Raw genomic sequence first — 20,381 nt, 5'->3', positions numbered from 1 at the left:
CCGGTAAGACTTCAGTAAAATAAATCCTCTCAACCTACCCCTAATTTATTTTTAGATTATCAAAGGAACACTGCAATATTGGAGACTGTATTAAGTAAATTCCATGAAGGTTTACTTTTCTAGAATTTAACTTCCTTTTACTGTTAATTACTTCCCCCCTAGCCCTTCAGTTTGCATTCTCACTGGCTGAGCTTTCATTTATTAACAATCACTATTGAGTATTACACACATCACTTTTCAAGCCTAAAGTAATAGTCAATGCATAAACAGACAAATATTTAACTCCAACAGAACACTTACACTTCTCCCATGGGAGCATACGTTGAACCAGTTACAGTAAATTCATTCAGAGAACAGCTATCTCCTTCTACTCTGTCCAGGACAAACATCTGAAATTAGAGTTAGAAGTGTTACTAGCTTTGAATGATAATTAATGCAACAGATTTAAACAGGCCTTAAGCAAGCAGGCATAAGAGGCAAGTTCAGGTTGAATAAACAAACTAGACAAAACCAGATATGATACTCTGAACTTTGATCCCATATATGTTTGAACAGCTCCCTATACTGAAGCATGAAGTACAGAAAACAGCACTTGTACTTAACAGATCTCATTTGAAAACTGAATTGTGGCACAAGTACAAAGAGTTGAAAACCACATAAACTACATACACTTAACTTCAGCTGTGAAGACTACTCACACATCCACTTGACAATCCTGACTATACCCAAGCTCTTCCTAGGCTTCAGACTTGTAAATTAATTCTCATGTATGTTTGAAACAGCAGTTCCAATCAGAAGCAGCATAGGGCTGCTTGGAAACTGACAATTCTTCCTAAAGTAAAAATAAAAACATCTACAAAGAGGAGAAGCTTCTAGATCCAAGAGGTGAGGTTTTAGGCAAGAGCCAGACTATGGCCAGTTTCCCTTAATAGCAGCCACTAAGTGCTTCCTGTCCTGGTTTTCTAGTTATAAGTCACTTTGCCATCCAGTACACTGTTAGCTTAAAAACATTCAGACAGCTCAAGTGCCCTTCTAGCACAGGCTGAAATGTTATTTCCAAATAAAGACACCAATGTGAAGGATGCATTTGTACCCTGTAAGACACCTGCATCTCAGTCTTTCCTTTGTTTCTGTTTCCCTTCTAGGAGAGCTGCAGGCAGAATCAAATCTGGGAAGATGGAGATAAAAAACAGTGCCTGAAGCTGTCATGGTCTTATCATAACTTGCTGGAGTGGTAGTAGAGAAGAAAATAGTTCCTCACTGATTGGTAGTATATCCTAATGGAACTTCTTACCTGTTGGTTAGTATAAGACATTTTGCCATACCGCATTTCAGCAATGTCTTAGTTTCCCCTCATTGTGCTGCCTTATGTTTTAGGCAAGCATCTTCACAAAATACAGCCTAGTAATTAGGTGTTCCACAATTAACCTGCATCAATGTCTGGAGACCCTAAAATCTTCAAAGTGATTTTAAAAATCAAAAAGCTAGACAAGCTGATAAATTAAAAGCCCACAAAACACAGTAAGTGCATTCTCAGAGGGAGATACCACAGGAGGATATTAAAACAATCCCTCAAGTCTCCTCCTAAAGCAGTATCATTTCTGACTGAAACATTTTAGTATAGGGTTCCTCTGGACACTCCGGAGTTACTACTCAACATGAAAACTAAAATTACAGATGGAATTACTGTTGTAAACCAGAGTTCTTAAAAAGCTAAGCAATCTCTCTGCTTAGAGTGAAACCAAGAATAAGCGTATTGTTTACAGGTATTAGGATTTTGCTATGTTTTGCAAAATCTTGCAATTAAGGTTATTCTGTAGCTGTCAGAAGTTAGCAAGGAACCACATAAGTTGTACTGCACAAGATCTAAAACGTTTAGCCCTCTAAACATAAGGAGTAGAGCTTTTAAATAAATGCAACTTAAATGAGTTAACCAGGAAGCCGCCTGCTTTGGCATCTGCATGATGAAAAAATCCCTGCGAAGACTAGGGCAGTTATGCAACTCTACTGCAAGTAACCTCCTCTGGAATACTGATGAGCAGCTGCTTTGTGTCTCTTAGGTATAAATACTACAATACTTAAGGAAGTAGAACAAGTCAACCACCAATTAAAAAGAAAAAGCCATCCATCACACGAGAATAAAGTGCTTAAGGCTTACAAACTTTTGCCAAAAAATACTGGTACATAGTGCTCAACATTTACACGGTTGGCATTCTAACCCAGTGTAATGACTCTGAACATCTGATGTCATAGAGTTGCCATGCCACTGAACATCTACAATTATTAAACAGAAGAACTTGATGTTTTCTCCATAAAATTTCTACACAGAATATCAAGTATATGGTAAGCACAGAGAACTGGCAGCTGAACATGCATTATGTGACTAGTCCCAAATTAATCGACACTAGCAAGAATATTGGGGGGAAGGGAGGAGGGGCACATATATTATGCTTATGTAAAAGTGCCACACATTGAAGATGACCCTGGCAATGCTGGTGACAAGGTCAACTGCACCTCCAAGTTGCCAGGTTAGTCATACAATATTGCACGCTGAAAACACTGCAGTGATCTACATCAGACCAACAGGAGCTATTGAAGATGAGACAACCAAATAAAGGTAGAACCGCTCAGTAGTGAAAATACTTTAGACTATCCAAGTTACTGTAGTAAATCTTCCACCTTTTTCTCACTGTTAAGTTTCTCCATCATTGTCGTCTTGCTAAATTAAAGACGTAAGTGTTTTACACTTAGACACATCCTGCTTCTACAGTGTAACTATCCTACCTTTTCTGAAACAGGGGATAAATCATACCAAACGATTACCAGTAGACTGAATGGCTTACAGACAACTCAATGGAAAGCTGCTTCCAAACAACTTCCTCTTTCATCAAGTGCGGGTACAGCTATTTTTGGCTATGACTAAATAAGGGAAGAGATAAAGCCTTGAACACTACACAGTGGAAAACCGAATTAAAAGTGGAAGCTTATCTTAGGAAAATAAAGCAAGATTTTGATGATATGAGAACCAAAAGACTTGTGATCAAAAGAATTCAAGCAATGTTGACTATTCAGAGTGGCTGAGGAGAAAAAGAAAAATAGAAGAAGCTAGTTCAACATACCCTGCAGACTGACATCTGATTCGTGGTCAGAGTACCAGTCTTGTCGGAACAAATAACTGAGGTGCAACCCAAGGTTTCCACAGAGGGAAGACTTCTAACAATAGCATTCTTCTTGGCCATTCTCCGGGTTCCAAGAGCCAAGCAGGTGGTAATGACAGCAGGCAGACCCTCAGGAATAGCAGCAACAGCAAGAGCAACAGCAATTTTAAAGTAATAGATAGCACCTCGAATCCAGGAGCCACCGTGAACTGGATCATTGAAGTGACCAATGTTTATTATCCAAACAGCAATGCAGATAAGCGAGATGACTTTAGACAGCTGCTCTCCAAACTCATCCAGTTTCTGTTGGAGCGGGGTTCTCTCTTGTTCAGTAGCTACCATCTCATCACGAATTTTGCCAATTTCGGTGTTTACTCCTGTTGCAATAACCACTCCCATAGCTTTACCAGCAGCAATATTAGTACCCTAAAGTAAATAAAGAGAAGGGAAGACAAAAATTGTAGTCAATCTATAAACAGGTTTTGGTGGTGTTGTTTTACTGGAATCTTAAGTGTTTTTTTTCCTTTCTTTAAGCGTGTTTTTCCTTTCTTTTTTTATTAGGATTGTATTTTGCCAGATTTAATTTTATTTACTATGAGTAATAGATGTGTTCTGTGGGGTCCCTGTGTAAGCATACTTAATATGAGAAAGAACAGTTAGATTTTTTACAAGGAGCCTACCAGCAATAAGACAATTGTTATTTTGTTATCTGAAAGGCATTCAATGCTTCCTTTAAACAAATTTGAATAAACGGTTTCATTCCTATACAGGAAGCTAGTTCTCAATTTTAGCCACACAATACCACAATTTGTGTGGGCATTCTTATCAGTCTTAAAGACCTGAAGTTCTCCACATTTTTGTTTATCAGTTTCAGTATTATTTTATAAAAGTTTTGAAAATTTCAAAACAAATAACTTACAGAAAAAAGCATGTTCTTCTTGTCTTGGTTTACAGCACGAGGATCAGGCACAGGGTCAGTGTGCTTAATAACAGACACAGATTCACCTAAAATAAAGATAATAGTCTTAAGAAGAGATTAGACATGTATCATCTTGAGTCCTGTAGGGAAAAGTTAAAAAAAATTTTAGGACTGAGGATTATAAGATGTCAAACTTCTTTCCTCAAATGATTTTATTTAATTGCTTAAGTGAAACAGGAACTATTTCAGCTGATCAAAAAAACTGAATGGCTGGCTTTTAATGAAAATAGGAAAGGATTTAAGTGAATGTTTTATATAGTTAAATTTAATGAAGCATACACCATGTCTTTTAAGGAACATGAAAAGCTGTCAAATAAGCAGCTGGTACTCCACTCCTCCTTTTAATATAGCAAGATCTACTGCATGAATTAGATATTTTGTGTGCTTCTTATGCACTAACGAGCATTTCTGTTCTCTATACACTGTAAGAGGTATGTTCTCATTTAAATAATTAGATGCTACCACAGTTACACATCTGTGATGGTATACACCACAGTTACACTGGCAGACCTAAAAAAAAAAGAAAAAAATTAAGTGGCATGCAGCCATCTGTTAGTTAACTCCTTTAGTTGGAAGTCTTCAGAGAACTCTTCCACAAAAACCTTAAATATATAAATTTCTATAAACATGTCAGAGGTATAGAAAGGTTTCTTTTCCATAAAAAGAGATGTTAATTACTACATCAGATTTCACAAGGTGGTAACTCGGTGACTGAAGCTAAGAGCACACTACTGTGGCTCAAGAGAGCCAAAGCTTCCAACTTCTAAAAAGCTTTCTTAAGTAGCCTCTTAGACTTCAGTCCTACTTTATTAGTTAGGAGACTCAAGCATCAACTTAAAATAGGCTGAGAACAGAAAAGGTTTTCCTTAAAAAAATAAATCTGTTATTTAAACAAAGGCAAGGAATTATTCCTTTTATATAGACTTCCAGTGGATGATTTCTTCTATTTCTTTCAGTTCTGACAGCTTGACAAACATGGAGTGCCTACATTTTCTTATGCTAAACATAAGTAAGCTTGATCAGTTCTGGGCTATTCAGGATCTGTACTGAGAAACTTTGGGGACTGTTTCAAGACAGAGTCGAGGATCAGAAATAGGTTTCTCATGAATACTTTACTGTTTTAAAATTCAGGGCTAGTTAACATTAATTTATGCTACCAAAACAGGCAGACAGATCTTCATGTTCCAGCTGAGAGAAAAATGTTATAGCATGCTTGGTTGATTCGTAGCTTCTTTCCTATATTCAGAAGTACTGCTACTTTGTTTTGTTTTCAACAAATCTGAAAAGTGCTCTAAATATAGCTCCTGCACTTGAGAGCTGGTACCAGAAAACATATGAATGTGCATGCACAGAATCTCAGCAAATAAGGCTTTAGCATACTGAGTCTTTAGTAACAGCAGTTTAAAAGCTTCCTGTATTTAAAAAATTATTCTCTCTTGTGAGAGAAAATGGGTAACTGTTACAGAAGACATTTAGTAAGTCTGCCATACTTTCATATTTCAGCAGTGACAAGATGTTCAAACCTAGAAGACCGCATAAACTAGAGAGGAATTCTTGACTTTTTATTTTAGTTTCCCACAAGTTAATGTGTGTCTCTTGGAGGGATGGGACAGGACCAAAAAAGCATACACAGTTCAGTAAGAATGGTCATCCCACTAAAGTGAACATGTGAAGCCACTGATGAAGCAACACATTCAGCCACTCTAAGAATTAAGTTACTAAATCAGAAATTTACCGCACTTGAATGTAGCATAGTACTTGAATAGCTACAGGCTTGTTTCTAATGGATTATTCTAAACAAATGGTGAAAAGGCACTTTCAATTATGCACATAATTATCTAAAATTCACAGAAATTGTACCTGTGAGAATTGACTGGTCTACCCTTAGAGTTGTAGATTTGATAGAAGTAATTCTTATATCAGCAGGAACCTTGTCTCCAACTACAAAGAAATGAACAAGACAAAAGTTAGAATTTCGTTATTTGAGAGATTTCTATCCAAGCGTACTATTACCTCTATCAGCCAGGAAGATGATTTTCCAGTAACTGTTCAGATGGCTAAGATTACTAACAGCTTATTACTGCTCTTGTGGTTTGCAATACTCCAATTTTCTGAGTATCCAATATATTTCGGCAACTTGGATTTGCCTTCAAGATCTCTACCCCTACCTAACCTCAAAGTAGTAAATCACTGGACTGTTTTTCTAATCCCATGACTACCATTTGACAGCAAAGGGAAAAACATTCTCAAGAGAAAGATATCAATTTCAGAATACTTATTTATAAACAACCAAAACCCTTAGCTAAGGTGAATCAAGTTTCCTTTTCAGAACAACTGTCCTGAAAAGTCTTCTGGTTGTTTTCTCTATGCCCAAAGTCAGTCTTCTGCTCTCCAACGATCAGAACATTATCCACATTTATTTAGAAACTAGAAGAAGTACTTTCCTTTTCTTTGGCACCAACTGTGAGAATAACATGCTTCTGCAAATCTGCTCTTTTAATGTTATACTTTGAATACTGCCAGATGTTTCAGAGTTGGAAGTTAATTTCAGATCATACACTACCTTTATTTTTCAGTAATGCTACTCTATTAAATATACCAGTTAAAATTTTCACAGAACTTTATGCTATGTTTATCTTGTCATATATATTTCTACTTTGCAGAAGACAATGCTGGAGAAAAAAAACACCACCACCCCCAAAACAAACCAAAAAACCTCCACTAGCAAGTGTTTGAGATACAAAAGCAGCAGACAATACAAGTAGTTAACAGCACACTCCTAAAGATGGCAGAGAGTAATCAGAGAGAAGTCAGTTGCCAGAGCTGTGGCCAGTTTAGCTCCAGCATCTCTATCCTCCCAGAATTAATTCTTCCACCTTCCTACTTTCTCTTATCTAGATTTTCCTAGTTTTTAAGAAAAGAACTAGAGCTCCACCATTTTGTGACTACCGCAAATAGGTGGCTGCATGTAAATTAACTTGCTAAAGCATATTAGAGTCACATTTCTGACTCATGGGGGTTTTTCTACATTCTGCATGTAAATATTGCTAATGAATGCATATCAAACTTATTCCTAACGTAATTTAATACTGCAAGCATTCAAGTGTCAACTTCCTTTTTATTATAAAATAATGCAAAGAAACAAAGAAGGGAGAATAACTAGTAAAAAGAGCTGATCTCAGTAGATGGACTCTATGTCCCTGCAGTAAAATTAAAACAAGCTGCAATTCCTGCAGGAACTGCTTATGCAACTAACAGCAATAATGCACATTAACAAATAATACCATGAAAAATTCTGCAGTGGTGTTACAGCCTTAGAACGTACAGCCACTGACACAGGAAAACTATGGGACAAAATGATGAAGAGGAGAATTAAGTGCTACTTCAAACGTTACGTAAAGTTGTACCACGTGACTTTTTGTAAGGCCAAAGAAACCCCAACCATTAAAACCAGCGAAAAATTGCACAGTTTTGCTTGTAGACTTAGAAGTGTGTTTTTGTAAGTATGTGTATATAAAGGGATCCAATAAATAGTGACAATTTCCATTTTTGTATCATTATAGCATGTGAAAACTAATTTAAGCCACAATGCCCTTGAGCAGCAAGAGAAAATAGCATTAGACAAACAGTGACCTAGGCCAAAAATGGCAAAACTATTCAATATGGTCTCCTGATGTCATGAGGAGGTTTATATGCAGACATATAATAGCAGCTGGTTTTCAGATATCACTGAACAACAGGCTAATACCTCAGTGCAATGTGGTATAACGCCTGTCAATCTGCATAAACATTTTCAAAGTACTTAAAGCAGCTGGAAAACTACAGCCAACTCAAATACACTACCACATTTGACAACGATCTTAAAGACTTAATCACTCCATAACGCAAAAAAGAAGCTGTTAAAAAAATAATCTTAAAACATTCAAGTAACTGGACAGAACATATGGCAAAGTTTACAAGTCATTTTCCAATCTACTTCTTCTGAATAGCTCTAAGTTACTCAAACTGAAACACAATATTCACAAGATCTAAAGTACTAGGAGAGACCCCTGCTTTAGAAGACTATTGATATTTGAGCATCAGTATTTCCATGAAAACTACTACTATCATTATCAATTGCCCAAATCACCAGAACTGGTGTTAAATTTAATACGATACTGCAGCTTTCTAAGTTTCTCTCAACAATTTAAGATAAGACACATTATTCACTCATCATCTCTGAGAAGGTTGTAGTAAAATATTCAAGGCATTTCCAATCGGCAGGAAAGCTGTACATCAGGGTCAATTACAGAACTATTTTAAGCAGCTCTTTGCAAAATAACAGCTATGACACCAAGTCATTTATAGTCTTGAATATACTTTCATGAGCATAACTGAAACTGAATACAGATAGGAAATCATCCTATGATAGATAGGAACCCACAGGAAATTTTTAGTGAGCAGTCTAGTGCAGATCTCATTTACAAGAAGGCTTTCTTTCCATATAATTTAACACAGGAAAGAATTTTTTTCCCCCCTTTTTTGGGGGCTTTTAAAATGCAATTACTTTTCAGTCCACAGAACCAGTAAAAGTATTACCCAGGGCTTGAAATACAAGAAATTAGAAGGAGAGTATGTATTTGCATTGCTCAATACAGAGCTGCTACAGTCTAAATTGATATAAACCCAACGTTCTAAGTCTCAAATAACAAGTCAGTTTCAGAAGTGTTTTCATCCACTGTTTTAACCAAAGTTTTTAATCCTAAATAGTCACTTGATTTCTACAACAACTCCAAAGAAATCAAATAACCTGCTTTCAAAACTGCCCAGACACATGTTCTTAAAGCATAGTTTAGCCAAACACTTAACTACTGATTAAAACAGCCCTTCTAACTATAAAAGTGACTGCTTCTTGGAAGAGCGAGAGCAGGATTTGGTTCAAATCATTACAGCTTTATTCATAGCATCCTTTTATTCATGCACAGAATATTATTTTAGAATTTTAATACTGAACTTCAGCACACAATAAAGGAACCTATTTAAAAACAACCTGTCCCCTGCAAGGGGGTAAAAAAAAAAAAATATCCATTTTATTTAAGTGTGCATGAGTCTATACCGAAGCAGACAATTGAGTTTCCACTCCATGACAGAAACTGGAGTGACATTTAGTTGCAATATGAATTTAAAGTTTATGTCAATTGTTTTAAACAAGCCATATGCCTTCACTGAAAATAGAGACAATTTAATATCTGAAAATAGCGGGTTCTTCAGCTACCTACAAGTAACTAGCAATGTCATCTTGCCAAGATTCCCACCAATTATACCTAACACTCTAGCTTTTCTTCTCAAGTACAAAGCTCCCCACATTTTGTCTTACCCCTCCCAGTGTTGTGCCAGTGTTATAGGTCAATTTCCACTCTCTATGTACAGTCATTTATGTATATGTTTGATTTTAAGCGCAGTACAACCCTACTTATCAACAGAGCACATCCAGTAATACAGGTGTGCATTTGCGGAAATGATTGCAGTTCCCCATGAAGGGGCTTCCTCATGAACAAAAGCCTTGAAAGGACAATCCAGCATACAGACTGCCCTATTCAATTTGCAAAGTTACCTTGAAAAAGAAGATGATTCAAGTTTCCAAACTGACTTCAGATATAGAATATATTAAGCAATGTTAGACTCAGTTTAATACTTGGCAGTGACCAAGTCCTGGACTGAAATGATCCAATTTATCATCTAGGAATTCATTTGAGCACTGATACCCCTTTTACTTTACCAGTTTCCCCTTTTACTTTACCAGTTTCCAAGACAGCAGTAATACTAAACATTCCTCTTCAAAATTCTGTCAGAATATGGCTTGAGACACTCACTGGGAGACCTCTACAGCCAAAATGCACTATTAGTATGTTGTTCACTAGATCAGCCTGTGATTTAAGCAGCCCAGGAAGATGGGCAGAAGTGATGGGGCAGGTGTTCTATGAACAATGAAGCTGGAGGGAAAATAAACTATTAAAGCTGTGTGGATTTCAGTCCCTGTTATACTTTCAGCTACATCTGGGTATCAACAAAGAACTTTAGACTACAGCAGGACCATACTTATCTTTCAAGTCTCGAATGATATTCTAGATCTTGGAATCAAAATTGTTGGTGATGGCAGGGCTCAGGAAGCAATATTAATTTTACCCCCAAAAAGCCACTATGATATACAAGAGTCCTCATAACAAAGCTACTACTATAAATGTGTACTTTGAACACCATTATCAGCTCTGTCAGCCGCCTCTGATCCCTCCCACAACTGAAGACTTGCTAAGAGGAGGTTCACAGACAGGTACATTCTAACAAGTGAAAAGTTTTGCTTCCTTTTTATGTTAATATAAACATTACAAGAACAATTGATCTTCTTAGCAAAGAAAGTGATCTGTTTGCAAAAAGCCCATCTAAGTGATCACAATAAATGAAAGTAGTTTTTCCTGTAGAATTCAGACTGGTTCTTCATATACAATACGTACCTAACACTTCCTTATTTATGTTTATCATTAACCAAAGCTAGTGTTGACCTATATCTGCTATCAGCTGGTCAGGGTTGGAACTGTACTTTTGCAATGAAAATTATCAGCACAGCTCTAAACTATTCTGCCACCGTTGTCAGATTTTGTAACTTTTTTTAAGCAAATTCTGAAGAACTGGGATACTATTTCAACATATGGTTGAACAATTCAGGAACACAAACCACAGTTTCTGAAAGTTAGCAAAAACATCCCCAAAACAACTTCCATAAAACACCAAATGGAGAGGACAAAAGTATAAAATTGCATCATTTCCCCCCTTTTAAGTGTCTTAATCGATTAAGGTTCACTGTTGAAACATTCCATGTATTTTGACTCTTAAGACACTATGGTCTTTCTCCTGCTTTATTAGGATGCTCTAATTTCATCAGGCTAGGGTAGAAATATTATCAAATTCAACAGATGTAACTTACCACACTGCTATGAAAACATCTCTGATTCAAAATACACCATACATGTTTTTTTACCATCAAAAGGAAAAAGGAATAAGTATTAATTTGTTTGCCAAAAAAAACCATTAAGTGTTAGCAACTATTTTCTTTAACTGTTTCAACATTACATATTATTACGGGTACAGTTATTTAAACCACTTTTCTTAATGAGATCTTTAGCCTCTTAAAGAGTCAGTTATCTTAAAGCCCCCTCTCTTGCCCCAAAATAAGCTTCTTATCCTCTAAATTAGAGGACACACCATTGTGTGAATATTTACTAATACACTGAGGCAACTGAAACTTCCTACATGAAGTATGGGTATCACCATAAGGTTTAAGAATTGAAATGAGTAGGTTTAGATAACACATATGGGATGCTACATACTTTGATCAACCAGAACTGAGCATTGTTTCTGCTGGGGTACAGTAATAGTTAAAACTTACACCTGAACAGAACAGACTGCTTCTATTTAGAAGTACAGTTGTTGCAGCACAATTGGTTTTCTATATTAAACTTCCTTAACACAAGCTCAGCTTAGCTCCTCTTCCCCCCTTGCATGCATACAATCTAGTCTTCCTATTGTGTTTGATTTCCTTAGACCATCAGAAACTCAATTCTTCTTCCATAATAATAGGTTTTAAGTATTTAACACTTCCTGTACAGGGTATAATAAAATGCTACCAAAAATCAGAAGCTCTACAAAACAGGAAGATTGAGCCCATCTGTGCTTTCATACAAGGCCAAGAGTGTCAAATTGTCAAAATTGTAAGTGACTATAAAATATATTTTAAGTCTGAATTTCCACACCAAACTAGTAAGATAGATTTATTTTGCAACAAGACAAAGATTATCATAGCACTAGTCCATTCAGTTTTAGCCATACTAGTAAAAGAGCATTTGCTTTTACTGCCAAGATGACAGAACAATATATTTGAATACATTCATTCTTTGCATTTAGGATGCATGCTACAGATTAGACAATGTTCATGAAATAGGCTTCTCTATCATATGCTGTTCTGCATTCTGGACAGACAGAAAATATCCACAGAGCTTACTGTGCAGCGTATGCGGAAGTGTGATTATCCTAACCTAAGAACTGTTAGAGATAGAAGTTAAAAAAATTTCAGACAAAACACTTATACATATTGCATTTTGATCAATGAAAACCAAAAAATACAGAAAAAGCTTAGCTTTCTGGGAGCAAAATATTTTAAGGTCAGAACTGAGTGTTATATTGAGAAAAACCGATATATGTATTAAACAGTACATAAGACTTGAACTATTCCTATTTTATTTCTTCTTGTCCTGCAAAACCATACTTCTAAGTGTCATTCCCTCTGAAGAGGGCACCAGAACATTAAGTAAGATGTGCCAATGGACAGGTACCCTGTCTATAAGCCTGCACTTATTTCTAATCTGAATTTGTCTAGCTTTAGCTTTTAATCAGTGGACTATTTATATCACTGTCTTCTAGATTGAAAACTCTTGTGATCAGCCTATAAAAATATCTAATAGCAGAAACAACAAACTGGTAAGCTAAGCTTCAACTTTTGTCAGATCAGGTAGAGAACAACATCTTCACACCAAAGCTGAAGTCCTATTTCCAAGTTAGGCTCCATTTGGGTAACACAAGAACACACAGTAAGAATTCTGGAAGTGCAGTGTAACTCCAAGTGCAGGTTTTCTTTAGCCTTAAAAATTGCTTGCTTTGCCAGGGTGATATGGTATTAACAGAACATTATCTTGATGTTCAAGCATTTTGTTCAGTACTATTTTGTGCTTATAATAAAACCCTGCTGCAGTATTGGTTCTAATCAGAATATAGAACATCAGATACGTTCTGAATTCAAACAATTAAAACAGAATTAGTTTCACTATTTTTACTTAACAGTTTGGCAACTCTGGAGGAAAACGCTACAAGAATTGGGAAAAAAATGGAGATGTGTTTCATAGGTTTTCAAACGTGTATTGACAGTGACCCAAGTTTAGGCTGTGCCATGACTTGAACCTCATGTAACTCCAGACTTCAGTGGAGTATGGAATGGAGTTTGGACTGTGTCCGGTTATCTCAAAACTGCCTCTGATGTGTTAGAGTTTGGCAGCCAAAATGCTCACTGAAGCCCAGATTTATGCACTACTCATACATGCATTTATTAACCACTGATCTTACTTCCATATTTTTTCTGGTTCAAAAGCAGTACTTTATGGAGAGACCAAAATACGTGCTTAAGCTTTAAAAACCAAATCTGACAACTTGCACTAGGTAAGAAAAAAAAAATAGTTGCATTCAACTTTTTTCCAAATCAAGAGATGCTCTCAGCAGTATGCTTTTGGGACAGTAGGTCAACGTTTTGGACTTCAGTCTTACTCCATCCTTTTCATTTTTTTTTTCCAATCTCAATACTTTTCCCAAAAAAGTAAACCTGCATCTCTAGCAATAAGTCTGAAAAACAATTCTAATTATTAGAAGAGTAATACAGGCACAAGGACCCAGATGTTTTCGAGCAAGATCTGCAACATCAATGTTTGTTGCTAATACTATCAGGGAGAACCTGTAGCTCTTCATAACCACACTGGAGTTTGACATAATTCACCTTAAGAATCTTCCTTCCCAATCTTCTTCACTCCAAAATTTATCTTCCCTTAATTATAAGGTATCTATGCTTTAGGAAGAGTCTTGAAGTGCTCTGCAGTTAGAATTAAAAGCCTCAGAAAGTAGTTCTTGCATACTTTATGCCAGGTATAAACTTAAAACTAAGTCTTCTGGAATACACACTGATTTAATAAGCAACAGCTTCAGGGAACTCTGTGTTTATTTTTAAGCTGTTGAGCACTTACAGATATAATAACAGATGACAAGAACCATCATTCAGCATTTCAGGGAAAACAGGCACTACTGTGACTCCAGTTTGGTCACAGAGTAAAACAAATGAACATTCATTTATTACATTACAGAAAGTTGGATATGCTGTTATCTAAAATATAACATTTTAGACAGGCAAATACAACGGAAGTTCATTTCTGTTCCCAAATGTGCTTCTTTAAAAAGAAATAATTTGCAACCAGTTTATCCCAATTTGTTAAGACTGGACTTCATACAAAACTTTTAAGAACTTAGGCCATACTGTTTTAAGTTTCTCTTTAAAATGTTACTTTAACCAAGGCAAACAAAAACTCAACTAAAACAAAGGACATCTTTAATCTATTAAGATAGCCACTAGTTACAAATTTATGGAGTGCATCCTCCAATAAGCTTAAGCTTTTACAGCAGCGCAATAGTCCATTTTAAGATAGGCAAACTGAAAAGCCATTTGAGGACAGCATCTGGATTTTTTTTTCAGTTCATCAATTCTAAGAAACAAACAGTGCAGCTTAGTAACCCTTATACACTACAGTTCTGAGAACTACGTCCACCAGAGGTCTGCAAGCAAATATAAGGCATACATCCCAAACCTGTAACCCCAACTTCATCCCAAAGAGTTCCTGCTGATGGTACAGTATCTTTTCCACCATCTCTGCTTAAGTGGTGGAAAAGTGGACATGGAAGTGGACATGGAAGAAAGTCTTCCTAACACATACAGTTAGGAAATTCATGTCTGCACAGTCTCTGAGCAAACACAGACTACAGTGTCTGCTAATATACCCACAAAATGTTAGTGTAGCATTTATGCTGAATTTGTTAGCTACCAGGCAAAAGGACCAGCAACTGCTCATCAAGTGTTCTGCAGTATCTGTATGCACACTAATCCCCAAGAGACACGTAAGACAGTAGGTTATCTACCACTTGAGGGATAATCTAATTCAGGTTACTCCATATTTACTGCAAGGTGACAATGCAGACCTGCAGTTTCCCCCTATTACTTCAAGTCAAATAAACCAGCATCCATTTCCTCTGTTGACAGATCAATTAAAGAAAATATCTTTCAGGAGCTTTATTTTAGAAGGCCACGAGACAGACTGAATAGTCTATGTAACACACACAGTCAAACTCTACAAATAGCCTAAGGAGCCAGAATAAAAAGTAGTAATATAAGCCATGATTGCACTGTCTTTGGGTTACGCTAAGCCAACCAGGTTATTTTTAATGGGTTCAAAACTACTGAAAATATCAAATGATTTTGGAAATAGTTCAATGTTACTTATTCTCAGGGAACTCTTGCAATGTAAAGAGGTAAATACACTTCCCCCAAACTGCAATACCAATCTACCAATTCCTACAACGAAGGGTTATCTCTGTGTCAGACCCACATACAGCTACTTCAAAATAACAAAGCTGTTGTAGCATTAAATACAATTATTTTGTAATGGAAGACCTGTAGAAAGTTGTTCAAAATTAGATATCAGCATAGGGGAGAAACCTATCACCTGGTTATTTATGCCACTCGCTTGAAAGATATTTGCCTGGACACACAAATGTCATTGGCACTTTGCCTAGAATTCCATACCCAGATATGTATCCTAGTATGAAGTGCTCTGTCACTTCCCTACATGGTCATCTTTTTGCAAACACCATGTCAAAGGCCATCGCAGTACTCTTACACTTGAGGCACAGGCATGCACACAGTCTCTCTCACCTCCAGGTCTTGACACTAACGCTGGTACATAGTGTATTGCTCTTCTCCACTTGCTCAGTAGCTTTTCTGAGTTTGATTACAATTAAAATTTCATCATTGTCTATCTACAAGTTAGAATTTATTGTTTCAGTATCAGAGTTCGTATTACACTGAAGCACTTATTTCTGTATTAAACATCCACATGATTTACACTTAATTACCGTCACTTGAAGCTGCAGTTTATTATATTTGCCAATATAATAAAAATATGATGAGTGCTTATGACTAGCTTGGGACTGTTTGACCCACCAGTTTAAGCAAGTATTTTAACCAGCATGGGCTTCTACAGTCAGTCAACAAGCTAGACCACCTATCTTAAAGGACAGTCATAAAAGTTGAATAATTTTTGTTTCTCTACATGACCATACCAGTTTTTAACTTCATCCTTTAAAAAAAAAAAAAATCAGTTCTACACATCTTGGACTATCAGACACTGTTCTACCAGCAGATTTTAAAATAATGCAATAGTAACCCTATGAAAAATAGGATACTATGTTTGTTAAAGACAGCCTAGCGTTATAGTATGCTAGTCAGCAGTTTATTTCCAATTAATTTATCTCCTTCAGACATAGGCCTTTTAAAGAGATGGCACAAGTAATTGATTTTATTGATACTGACAATACACAGCAAGGTCAGTAAAAGCCCACACATCCCCCAGGTGTGTCTCATATAAATTTAGCTTTGTCTTTTTCTGTAAGATGAAAATGCAATCTCTCCCTCTTCTGAAATAGCAAAGAATCAAGCAGAAAATTTTCTGTGCTCTAGACACCTGGCAGAGCAGCAAAATCCAGCATTTTTCCTTAGTGAGATACCCCAAACCAGTACAAAATACATAGTCATCAACTTGCAATTCTACCAATACTGCTTTAAAGTACCAAAAAACACAACCCCAGTGTATTCCCATGATATAAACTGCTTCCAAAACTACCATTCTATTGCTGACATTTAAAAACAGGATTAAAGATTTGGACTAGACATCTACTGCAGAATTTGTAATTTATACAGTTCTGTTTGCTTCAAAAGGATGCAGAAAACCTCAGCTGCTTAAACAAAATCTCATTGCAGAACTCAGATTTGACTGTACAGTGCAGTAATAGTGACTCAAAACAGCAGAGTAAGTGACAAGGTATCATAATTCACCCTTTATTTCTGCTATCAGCACTTTGTATTTGTACTTGTTCCTCACCAACAGATGTTAAGAGGAAACTAGCTTCAGCCTTCATGAGAGTCACACTCTGAATTACCCTAGCCAGGGCTGCTGTAGCTGAATCATCCTATGCACAAAACAGAGGCTTGAGACAGGGCTCAGCAAATGTTAAAGTTTCTCAAGGAATGAAAGGTGGGCAGACAGCCAACACCAACTTCATTTTGAGTGCATACTCTGCCTGTCTGATAATTAAAATAGGAGGATAGTCAAGTTTAAGAGTATATATTTATCCCCTCCTGAGACGGCTACCACCTCTAAAAGCAAAGTGACACCAGTGGAAAGAAAGTTTGATGTACACTCTAAATCGTTCTCAAAGGAACAATTACTCAGTTAACAGTTGATAATGACCTATGAAATATGAGTATGCAATCACTCCTGACACTTAACAAGAACCACCTAGTTTTATCTGGGAAGGAATAGAAAACATTAAAGTCACTGACAAGGCCAGTTTAGTGAAAGTTATTAGTATGCCATTATCACCAGAACGAAGGAGTTTTAGCTGAAAGTATATGATACTTCTATTTTTGCACTCCTTCCAAATAAAGATACACCTTTTAGGGCAAATCTAGGTTATTAGAAAGCTTGATGCAAAAGTCCAATCTTTTAAGACTGGTACTTCAAATGCTTACACCAGAGAAACAGGAAGCTCTACTTTGTATAGTTAATCTATTTGCGGTCTCCTGTACAGCAATAGGCAAAAGAAGCAATAAAGAATTATGAAAAGTGAGGAAACAATTATGTCACATGCCAGCTCATACTAGCTGAGAGGACAGAGGAAGACATTTGTAAAGAGAAGTTGAAAGGCATTGCTACTACAAGTGCAAGAGTTGGAAGAAACCTTTAGATGAAATTATCCTTCCTTAGATAAAGAACAGTGTGATTAAAATAAATCTCTGCATTCCAGAACCTAAGGAAACTGAACACATTTAAAAGCAAGGAAAAGAGTATTTTCAGATAGAAAACAGACAAGTTAAGACACTCTGAAACCAGACTTTAGAAAATAAAATTTTAGAGTCGTGACAAGTGTTAAAACCTGTACTCCAATTAAGATGCTTTGCTTTTAGACCTACCAATTAAACTAAGCAGCAATTTGAAAAACAATCCCCTCAGTGCAAATGCACATTTAAGGTAATTACAGATGAACAGAAGCAAGATTGTTCATAAGTGAAGCATATACTTAGGCATCTTTGAAAACTCCCCCCAGGGCCTTGAATCATTAAGACAAGGCCCCCACAACAATTTTACAATAATATGCTAATACATGTGTACATAAATGAGTCTTACCTGCCACTTCTACAATATCACCAGGGACAATGTCTCTTGCTTTAATCCTCTGTACACTTTTTCGGTCTTGTCGATATACTTTGCCCATTTCTGGTTCATATTCTTTAAGAGCTTCAATAGCATTTTCAGCATTTCTTTCCTAAAAGACAGCAAAAATGTGCAATTTTAAAAGCCCTCAAGGAATAATATGTATGTCAGACCTGATTTTTCAAACGCATTACCATATGAATACTACTGACTCAGCTCAGCTACATTTATTAATACAGAAAATTACGTGATCCCTCCCCTTATGAGGTTGCTGACTGGAAAGTATTACAACATAATTCAGATACTAGTGGGCATTTAGAACCTAGAAGTTGTTTATTCAAACCCTGCAGCATTTCCCGTCAAGAATATCCACTGTGTCTTGTTACAGGGAGGCCACACAAAGAGTTCTACGTAACATATGGATGCTTTTTGACATAAGAAAAGCACCAAGCAGAATTAAGATTCATGGATATAGTCTTGTCTCAGCTGTACCTTACTAGCTGGAGCAGCTTAGACTCAGACTGGACTAGCACTACTGAATTTCACTTACTGATAGAAATCAACGGTCAAGTTAAGACAAAGCTCAAACAGCATACTATCAACTTCATTTCAGCAAATCAAGTCACACTAAAGTGAAAATAAAGCATACAGACTAGAAACTTCCCCAGAGTCTCTTAAACTTAGACGAATCCCCACACATGACAACCTTTTTATTTCCACTAACACTAGCACGGCAGCTTTCCTATCTAAAGTGCAGTTCTGTCAGCTAAGCACTACCACAGATTGGTATCAACATCATGATGCCACCTAGATAAAGGACAACATAAGAAACCAACAGTTTATCAGTACTCCTTCTCTAGCTCTTTGAGAAGCAATTTATTTTCCATTTTCCAGCCTATTGACAAGGACAAACATCATATAGTCCTGATTATTATAGATAATGGTAAGGCTGCACACAGTTTTTAGAATGTCTGCATTTCAAATATATACCAGCCTTTCCAGATAATAAAAACTTCCTCCTGCATGTCTCAAAGCAGAAACCTAATCTTCAGAAATTCAAAGGCTGAGGTACTAGGTACTTCCACATAACAATGCAGCTGAAAACCAGCATTACCAAAACTACCTTGAAGGACTAATGTTTACATGGCACAGCTCAGTGACAGGCAGTGCACAGATACCAGCGCAGACCTATAGCTATAATTAATACTAGCCTCATTCCACCAAGTAAATTAATTCTGCTTCTCAGCACAATAATGCTGATACTGCTTTTCTGTGGTTTAACTAAGAGTTAACATTAGGCAAAACCTTAAAGGCACAAAAGAAAGTCCCACAAATGGAAGGTTAGTTGAACAGAACTTTTCCTTCAAAAAGGAGAAATAAGAAAGAATTAAGCAAGATTCAGCTAGGACAGCCATCTTAGTGTGTTAGGCTCTACCTTTTGTTCCCAGTTTGCTTGAAGTTATGGTAGTTAGACTATCTTGCCAACCACTGAAGTACTAGCAGATGGCACTTTGGGAAAAGGGCACGTGAGAGGAAAAGTTGAGAAGGGCAGAGCTAAGTCAATGACTCAGGTGCTCACATCTAGTGCCTGTAGAAACAGATACATTTATGGGTGGAGACTACGTACTGTGACTTATTTTCCATGCCCATTAAAAGAAGGGAATGAGTCATTTAATCTGCACAGCAATTCTGTTTCACAATTAAGTTTGCTGCATGTACAGATATATATGTATTCTTTGCACACTATCACATTGCAAAAAAATTGGTTATTTCCTACAACAGGGTATACAACTACAAAAGAAAATCCCCAAACTATACAGATAGCTTTACATTTCATACTTACAATTACTACATGCAGAATTCTAACTCAAAGTTTCAAGTTAAAGATTAATTCTTGCACAATTGTTTTATGAAGACTTGAATAGCAAATGACAGTTAAGGGGGCAATGCTATCATCCCTCGATTGACATTACCTCTGCCCTCCATACCAGCTCTAGCAGTTGCACAGCAAGCTGGGTACTGCTGAAAATTGAACTTTGAGGGTTAGTCTTCAACCAGCATACTTATGCTAGCACAAAACAGAGCACAGGAATGTGCAGCAACGCCACTCAAGGCCACTTCTGGTGGCTTCCA

The 20,381-nt window shown here is 36.6% G+C and overlaps 1 protein-coding gene across 1 annotated transcript in view; it reads right to left on the bottom strand.

The window, feature by feature from the left end:
- Positions 1 to 20,381, bottom strand: part of ATP2A2 (ATPase sarcoplasmic/endoplasmic reticulum Ca2+ transporting 2) — a 49,297-nt gene that overhangs the window by 17,432 nt on the left and 11,484 nt on the right. The window contains exons 5-9 of the mRNA XM_072879983.1: positions 18,222 to 18,360; positions 5,998 to 6,078; positions 4,078 to 4,163; positions 3,120 to 3,584; positions 301 to 389 (exon numbers count right to left, since the gene is read on the bottom strand). Of these exons, the coding sequence (XP_072736084.1) occupies positions 301 to 389; positions 3,120 to 3,584; positions 4,078 to 4,163; positions 5,998 to 6,078; positions 18,222 to 18,360 (860 nt within the window). The remainder of the gene's footprint in view (positions 1 to 300; positions 390 to 3,119; positions 3,585 to 4,077; positions 4,164 to 5,997; positions 6,079 to 18,221; positions 18,361 to 20,381) is intronic.

Source organism: Ciconia boyciana, chromosome 15 (assembly GCF_034638445.1).
Source record: "Ciconia boyciana chromosome 15, ASM3463844v1, whole genome shotgun sequence".
Lineage (NCBI taxonomy): Eukaryota > Metazoa > Chordata > Aves > Ciconiiformes > Ciconiidae > Ciconia > Ciconia boyciana.
This window is presented reverse-complemented; position numbering and strand designations above follow the sequence as displayed.